The 8,787-nt window shown below is 34.8% G+C and overlaps 1 protein-coding gene across 1 annotated transcript; it reads left to right on the top strand.

Annotated features, from left to right (window-relative positions):
• The first annotated feature begins 402 nt into the window (after window positions 1-402).
• On the top strand, window positions 403-8,401 carry LOC135683147 (coronin-1A). Its single transcript, XM_065198323.2, has 7 exons — window positions 403-750; window positions 3,103-3,534; window positions 4,207-4,323; window positions 4,783-4,887; window positions 5,535-5,741; window positions 6,525-6,830; window positions 7,634-8,401. Exons 1-7 carry the CDS (start codon window positions 556-558, stop codon window positions 7,856-7,858), a joined length of 1,587 nt encoding a protein of 528 aa, XP_065054395.1. The 5' UTR covers window positions 403-555; the 3' UTR covers window positions 7,859-8,401.
• Window positions 8,402-8,787: the final 386 nt, after the last annotated feature.

Raw genomic sequence — 8,787 nt, 5'->3', positions numbered from 1 at the left:
GGCGTTGGACTTAAATCAAAGGCAAACTGAACACCAAAAATTCTTGATAAAAAGAATAGTTTAGCATCAACTAGAGTAGCTGTTTTTATAAAATTGTGAAAACCCAAGATGGTGTCTTCTTCGAATATCCTGTCCTAAATTTTCAAAACAATCATTATCAAGGAACTAATTGTTTGCAGGCAGTACTAGCAAGAGCTATTTCTAGTTTTAGAATATCCGTAAGCATAAAGAGGAAATAGAATATAGGGAAGTGTGAAATGCGACACAAAATATACTTCAAAACACGTATGGGCACACGATACACCACTGGCAATCATCGTTTATCATTGATCGCATGATCATACAATGATTATTTGCCATATATGGTAGTTGGTCAGCGGCTCACTTGTCCTTTGCCGGGCGTCGTCTCAGTTCCTCCTTTCTCAGGACAGCATCAGTTAGGCTCATCCTTGTGTACATTAATCAACACATCAAATCGATATCCCATATTTCTGAAGAAACTGCAGCTTTCAATTTTTGTTTGCCTGTCTAATCGGTCTACTGAAGAATATACCAATGGCAAAGTTCGTGCGGTCTTCGAAGTATAGACACGTTTTTGGCTCTGCCGCAAAGAAGACAGAGTGCTATGACTCGCTGCGAATAACGAAGAACCCTTTAGAGAACCATTTTATAGCAATAAACGCCAAGTTTATTGCACTGTGCATAGATGCAGGAGGTGGTGGTGCCTTTGTTGTAATTCCACACGATAAGGTAACTTTTAATTTCTTGAAATATTCTGTAAAATTTTAATTTTCCTCGAATTATAATCTGTGTGCTAAGACAGTTTCCTGAATCTTTCGCCGCCCCTTTAAAGAGATACAATATCAATGTTTGGAGCTTTTCTTCAGGTAATCCTGTTTATTTTTAATTTGAGCCTGTAGATAACACTTATCTGCCTTTGATTAGATGCAAAATTCACATTTTCTAGTGAGGTTTTCTCACCAGGAAGTTTAGTTTCATGTCGTCGATTGCTCTTAAACAGTGCTACTCGAGAATAGGAATAAAAAGTATTTATATGTTTATAATCTTTCTCGAAAAATAAAGGTCATGTTATTTTTCATTCAAGTATTCACGCACATAGAAAATCTGTTTAGTTTAGGAAAAGTCAGTAAATCCAAGTTTATTGGGCTCCCAGAGAGAGCCCCACCTATTCCTAGCCGAGGTTCAAACGTGGTTGGGTTATTTTATTTCACGTGTTCTGGTACTGTCATTGAGTAAATTTGTTCTGAAAGTGCAAAATATAACACTTTAATACTTTTCAGCATTTGAGGGTTGAATTTCCTTGTTCATAATGATTCAGATAGTTTTTAGGAGAAAGGAAGGACTTTACTAACCTCAAATTTTCAATAGTTTGCTGACATATTTCCGGATTCGCCCAGCCTGCTGATTAAAGCATTACAAGATTGGGCTTTTTTTTAATTACTTGAGGTAATTTGGTAATGATGTAAGAATTTAGATGTAGTTAATCACTTTCTGAAGGAGATATGTATACTGTGTAAGTATTTGAGTTCCTCCTTAGAAATTTAGCTTGTTAAATGAGAGGTGTATGGGCAAATCCTTTTGTTTTTGTTTTAGTTTACCATGTAATAGTCATATGATATTACATGACCTTGGTTGAACAAAGTCATCAAGCTGTAGATGTACTGAGTAATTCCATGTAGCTTTGATGCTTTTCTAAATATATATTTCAATGACATGAGTGCATCATTCTTTATTTGCCTGCCCCCAATAACTTTGAAATACCTTTGTATGTTCTCTTTTTAATAATATTTCCTTGCCATTTCTCTAAGACTCCCAATGCTCTTACTTAGACATCAATTTTGACACTAACCATGCAGTTTCTATTGGGTGAATTGCTCATTTCTCCGTCTATTCAAAATGTTGCATCAAATCAGTTTTTAGTGTCAGTCCTTTCTGCCAGCTAGAAACAAATGTCATTCAAGCCACATAAGTAGCAAATACATGAATTCATCTTTACAAATTTTTACATTCATACTCCAAATACAGTTTACTTGTGTTATTTTCATAGGATTTAAATTTTGTTGGAAGTATGAAGCAATGATATCAGATCTAGCCACTGAATGCATGCCAGTATGAATAAACAAGCTACAGAGAAAGATGTAACATATTATCACTTTATAAATATGGGGGACCACACTGATGTTTAAGTTCTGAATTTTCACACTAAAGCAATATTTGGGGTTTCTGAATAATGCAAAGAATAAATCAATTTTTCAGTATCAATGAGTCTGAAAGAAACTCAGATTATTTCATGACCCGTATTTCTGAATGGTTTGGGGAAGTGGCCTCACCTTTAAAAACCATACCTTTAAGTTATATTATATTGGCTGTTAGGTTGTTGATTTATGAAATATTTTTTCTCATTTTACAATAGCAAAACTTACAGTGGTAGCTTAGCATAACCTTTACTACAAAACTAAACTTTGTAACCTTCTATATCCTTATTATATTTTGTATTTGCTATAAAGTGAAACCTCGTGTAACCTGGCCTATATAAAAGGTTCCACTCAGGGGCGTGCCGAAGTAGGGGGTGACATTAGACTTAATAACATGAGTATTTTGCAAGTAACCTGCTAAATTTCAATCCAGTTAAAAATAGTAAGATAAGTTCAGTTTGCAATTTATGGTACTAGAGTGTAAAATTTGTGCGCTATGATTAACCATCTTTAATAATAATAATAATAATAATAATAATAATAATAATAATAATAATAATAAAGGCATTTATATTGCACCATGTATCCACGCGGCTCAAAGACGCATTACATAATGTTCATAAAACTAATAGATTGATATAATATACAGTACTACAAGGAATGCTAAAAAATCTTTGTAAAGATGCGTTTTCAGTCTGCTCTTAAAAGCTTCAAAAGAACCCACTGCTCGCAACGTGTATGGCAGTTTGTATGACAGTTTAATCAACCCTGTCAGTAAATTTCTCATGTTACACCCCCTCCCACCATTCAAAAGCCTTTCAGCACACCACTAGTTCCACTCTTTATATGTTTATGTATATATGTTTTAATCTTGCATCATTTGTAGTATGGAAGACAAGAAATAACTGCCCCCAAGGTATGTGCACATGAGCAAGATGTGCTAGACTTGGCATGGAATCCATTTAATGAGCAAATCATTGCATCAAGCTCAGAGGATGGTACTATCAAGATTTGGGATATCCCAGAGGGAGGCCTTATCACAAATTTGACCGCACCACTACTGACGTTTGATTATCACCAGAGAAGATGCATCAACATACAATGGCATCCTGTTGCAAGTAATGTGCTGATGAGTGTATCACAAGATCCTAGCATTGTTATTTGGAACTTAGAAGATGGTACTGCAATATGTGAGATCGACTGCCATCCTGATCTTATCTTCAATGCAGAGTTTAGCCGCAATGGAGACAAGATTGCAACTACTTGCAAGGATAAGAAAATCAGGATCATCGATGCCAGAACCGGTGCAGTACTAATTGTGAGTTTAAATATATATTGAATTTCTTGGTGTGCAAAAGGACGAAAAAGCAGGCATGGCCCTGCACTGATAATCAAATATATAACTGACAAATATGCTTTGGTGTTCAGAACAGGATAATTTTAAGGTTAAAGCTTAGAATAGAGTGTTTCTATTCTATAAACTGCACCAGTTATAATGTAATTGCAAATGGAGCAGCCATAACATAAAATCATTCATAGTATAATCAAAAATGAAAGTTGCTTTTTACTGGGTTCTTTGTAAAGTGTTTGATGCTGCAGAAGCAGAGCTGGACACACTTTTTATGTTAAACTTAAAGACTGTTGTAAGTTTCAAAACTAAAAATCTTCCTGCTCTATACACTTAAATGTATTGATCTATTTCATTCTGACTGAAACTGCGAAGTCATTCCCCCCTGACAGTCAAATTTTCTGAATGAAAATTGTCAAGTTTTTGGAACTAAAACATCAATTTTCATAAAACTTGTTTAAATAAAAACATTTGAAAGAAAATTGCAAAAGAACATTGCTGAATTTTAATGAAATTGTAACCCTTGCATATTGCAAAATTGTCACTTGTTCAAAATCATATGATAAATGATATATTTATACCTGCTAGCTTTATTTTATTGGTAGTCTTCGGTTAGTTAGAGTTAATATCCTTTTCTTGCAGGAAGGTAATGGACATGAAGGAGCAAAGCCCCAGAGAGTCACATTCATAAACTTTGACCGTCTTTTTGTTACTGGGTTTTCCCGCATGAGTGAGAGGCAGTATGGTGTTTGGGATCAGGTATGAACCAGTTTCCAGGAAAATACATCCATCATGCATTTCTGCTTCCTTACTATCAGTGATTTCTGTATTTATATATGAGTTTTTTAATGTATTTATATATGAATTGCCTAGTAGCAAAGGCTGATAAACAAGTGCTTTCCACTTCTAACAATTGAAGGCCAAGGCTATGATTGCAAAATTGGAAGCATGAAGAATAAAACTATTAATGGAAATATAAAACTATACTCTATCAATGTACTCTAGTACCTTAATTACTGGCACTCTAGCGCGAAAGCCATTGCCCTTCTCAACCTCCTGCTTATTCATTGCACATCTCTTTACAATGTGAAATCTAGCATAAGTTTAAACTTTCTAAATAGATTTCTTTCCCTATAATAAGATTGTATATATTATTTATTATTTTTATGTAGTCCATCTTACCTCATTCAATTGACACTTGGAACTGCCTCATTTCAGAATGACCTGTCTACACCACTGAATACAACACAGCTAGATAATGCAAATGGAACATTAATCCCATTTCATGATTCAGACACAAGTATGGTTTATCTCTGTGGAAGGGTAAATATTTTTGTTATTTCAAGAATTTTTGCTAGATTTGCTAAGAGTTAGACCTTTTTGTGAAACTTATTGTTGAACCTATAAATTTTTTATTTATTTGCATATTTTTCTTGAATCAGCATAACTTTTGGTATATATATGTCACTAAGACTGTAAAACAAAGACAAGAACCGGAGGGCTGTTGTACTTTGTTATATTGTAGAATGGGTACATAAGCTGTAATTTTATGATAGGTGTGGCAAGAGTTAGCTTTTTGAAAATATATTTCAGTAAAATTAAAGGTACTCATTTTACACAAACTCACAAAACGTTTTTAGAAAAATGCATTTCAACTTATGATAAAAGATCCAGCATTGAAATCAAGGTAGCAGTTCAAGAAAGGTTTCAAGAAGGATGTCATATGAAAAGCCACAATTTCATAAAAGGCTCTATGTGGAAGACATGATTAACACATCCTATCCATTTGAATCCAGCATAATCTTTTTGAAAGTAGAGAAGGCCAATTCATTGTTTTGTGCTATATACAATTTATCAAGAATTAAGTATTCCTTTAATCTAGATTTATGTCAAGAAAAAATGAATATATATGGGACATTTTTCTCATCATAGTGGTTTATGTAATATTTTCCTTAATATTTATTTTTCAGGGTGATAGTGTCATTAAATATTTTGAGTTGGTTGAAGAGGAGCCTTATGTTCACTACTTGTCTGCATACCAATCAAATACTTCAGCCCGCAGCTTAAACTGGATGCCTAAGCATGCACTGAATGTCAATAACTGTGAAGTGGCAAGGTTCTTCAAAGTCCATGCAAAAGGAATGATAGAACCAATTTCATTTACAGTTCCGAGAAAGGTTTGTTCAAAATTCATTAGATTGAGCTATTACAAACTTTCCAGTTCAAGCAGGAGTCACCAGCATTTGGGATTAAAAAACAACAGACACAAAGAAAAATAGAACAATAGACACCCAACATTTAAGATAACATCAGGCAGCAAGTAATCACTATGCAGATGCTTGTCAGATACAAAGCAAAAAGATCCTTGATATAAAACCTTGAATTCACAGCTCATAGAGAGTTCTTAATTTGACAAATTACTAAAAATCTTTAAAACTCAAAATACCAAAATCTTTAAGAGTTTTATCAGAGTAAAATGTAAATTTGTGAGGTAGTGAATAGTAATCAGGAAAAACAATGATTTTAATTTGCTCTTTTTATTCCAATTTCTGAACATTAAGCAACCTTTTAGCACATATATATGCTGTCTGAGTTCTTGTTTGCAATGATTTTATACAAAAAGTGTGTTTAATCATTGTGACACTTTGAATCTTTTGCCTTGTCTACTTCTAAGTTCTTTATGTATTTGAACATCCTGAGTAGTGGGGAAGTATAGTTTTTTCACCAAATTATTCTGCTGAATGCACATCCTGTCTGTTTCCTGCCAGATGCCAAAAAATGAATCAGCATTGAAGTTTTTTTTATTGCTAAGTTGCTCATTATTCTCTCTGCCCACTATAAAGAGCTTGTGACCCGTTATTTTTCTCATTCCCAGCTACTTGTTGCTGTTTTAGTGTGGAACAAATTAGATTTTAGAGCTTGTTAAAGTAACAATGCTTATGGATATATTTTTTGTGCAGTCTGAATTGTTTCAAGATGATATCTACCCAGACACACCAGGGATTGAGGCGGCTTTGACTGCAGAACAGTGGGTAAATGGTCAAAGTGCAGAACCCATCCTTGTATCAATGAGAACTGCATTCAAAGAAAAAGAGAAACCAAAAGTGAAAGGTCTTGGATCTAAGGGCCTAGGCAAAGGTCTTGGTGCTGGTAAAGGGCTTGGTGCAGCAAAAAGTTCTGCAAAACCAGCAGAGAAGACTGAGTCTGCTGACCCTAAACCATCTGTTGTTGCTGAGAAGCCAAAAGCAACTGAACCTGCTAAATCAGTATGTTTCTTTATTTCTATCAAAGAGATCCTTATTACTTTCAATTGCAAAAACTGACATTTTGTCTATCTCTGTTTACAGAATGTATGCTCTTTAAAAGCTTTTTTTGAAACAGGACTATGCAAATTTGGAGCAAAATTGTTTCTTTATCATTAAAAGACCAACCCATGGTGCTAAAAGACAAGGAACTCTGTTCTGCGCCATGCTAATCCTCTCTAATTTGTACAAAGGAATACCACAACCTATTTTGTTATCTAGACATAGATCTAGGTGAGAAGATAACAATCAAATTAATCAGATAGTACCTGAAGAGTGGATGATTTCAAATTTTTCCTTCTTTTAGTGCAAAAACCATTAAACCAGTGTTATGAAACTGTCTTAAAGAACTTGCATGCCCTGTTTATCTTTCAGAGGATTTAGATAATGAAAATTTGAATCAATTAGGTGAACTTCTGTTTTGTCCCAGTGAAGGATGCAACAACGTAAATAGGGAATGATACTCTTTGAAGAGTTGCTTAAGGACACTGATTGCTTTTTGTCATGAAATCGCAATCATCCATGCTGTCTATGGTAGTCTATGGGTAATGTTAACTTATCTGTAAGACAGCAGCATGTTTATGAATGAATCCTATCCTTGAAGTTCAAAATGTAATGCATATATGGTTTTTTTGCTTTATTCCAAGCAATGTTTTCTCGGCAAAAGGCCAGGTTAACGTGCTATTTTCTAGAATAGTTTCTTCTACATTGGTACACTTTGGAATGCTGGCTCTAAATTAATAACTCTTCTAACGTTTCTGTTTCAGACTTCATCCCATTCCGCCGCATCCCATGTCAGCACCGCACCAGCAGCTGATAACAGTGTTGTGAAAGCCCTGCAAGAGCAAGTGCGAAAGTTGCAGGAGGAGTTAGCCAGCACAAAGAGTGAGTTGAAGGCCGTCAAAGAGGCTTCAAAGAAGAATAACGAGAGGATAGGCGTATTAGAATCATTGGTACAAGAAGAAACCGATGAAGAAGAGGAGAAGAAATAACAGCTTGATCTAATTTGGTTTAAAGGTTTTAGAATTAAATTCATTTTATACTAGCCCAAGACCCCAATACTAAAAAGCTATATTCTTGATTAGTTATTTCCTTCACTAAACCAAGCAGTTGTCCAAATCGCTAACTTTTCCTGCCATTTCTTAACGTACCTAACTTAGGTATCAATCTTTCAAATGCGTCGTCTCTGGGTACAAGATTTTTATTGAAATAGTTTTCTATCGTGACAATTGCGAATATGATTGTTTTTGGCGATTAATGACAACAAGGTTCAGAGCACTTCAAATCTAGCACATCTGAAGATCAATTAAATAAAATCGCAATTGGGTCTGGTTGTAATGCGGAAACCAAAAGGTTGATAGTTTCCGATCCATCTTATAGGTATCTTCGCCATGCTTAATTCTGTGGGTCTCCAATATTCTTACCTGAGAAGATTCGAAATACTATGCTAAATTGACGTCAATCGTAATTTTGTATGAATAAAATGTTTGAGATCCCATCTTATGTATATTTGCAGAATAGAAGAGAATTTTTCACGTTGTTTGTCTTTCAGTCTAATTTCCGCTCCTAGATCTGCTAAAAGATATGTTGTGGTGCCGGCCACGCGAGTAATAAAGTTAGGGAGTTGGCCACCGTCTCCGAGTCAAAAGTCCTAAAGCTGATTGGCCGAAAGACAACTCTACTTGCTATTTGATAGGTGGATTGCAGCTTTGACCCAACCAATCCGATTCACCAATCAATCAAACCAATCAGCGTCAAAAAGTTTGCTACGCTCTACAGTGCGGTGGTTTTCAGGCTTACCCTTTTTATGGGGGATGGCAAAATAAATTTTTAAGGAGAATTCCAAGATAGTTGCATTGTGTTTTAAAGAGGAAATCGAAGGTGATTAAGGCTTTTGTAAGAAAATTATTATTAAAAAAAA

Source organism: Rhopilema esculentum, chromosome 7, assembly GCF_057945365.1.
Source record: "Rhopilema esculentum isolate cy_ngs chromosome 7, ASM5794536v1, whole genome shotgun sequence".
Taxonomy (NCBI): Eukaryota; Metazoa; Cnidaria; class Scyphozoa; order Rhizostomeae; family Rhizostomatidae; genus Rhopilema; species Rhopilema esculentum.
This window is presented reverse-complemented; position numbering and strand designations above follow the sequence as displayed.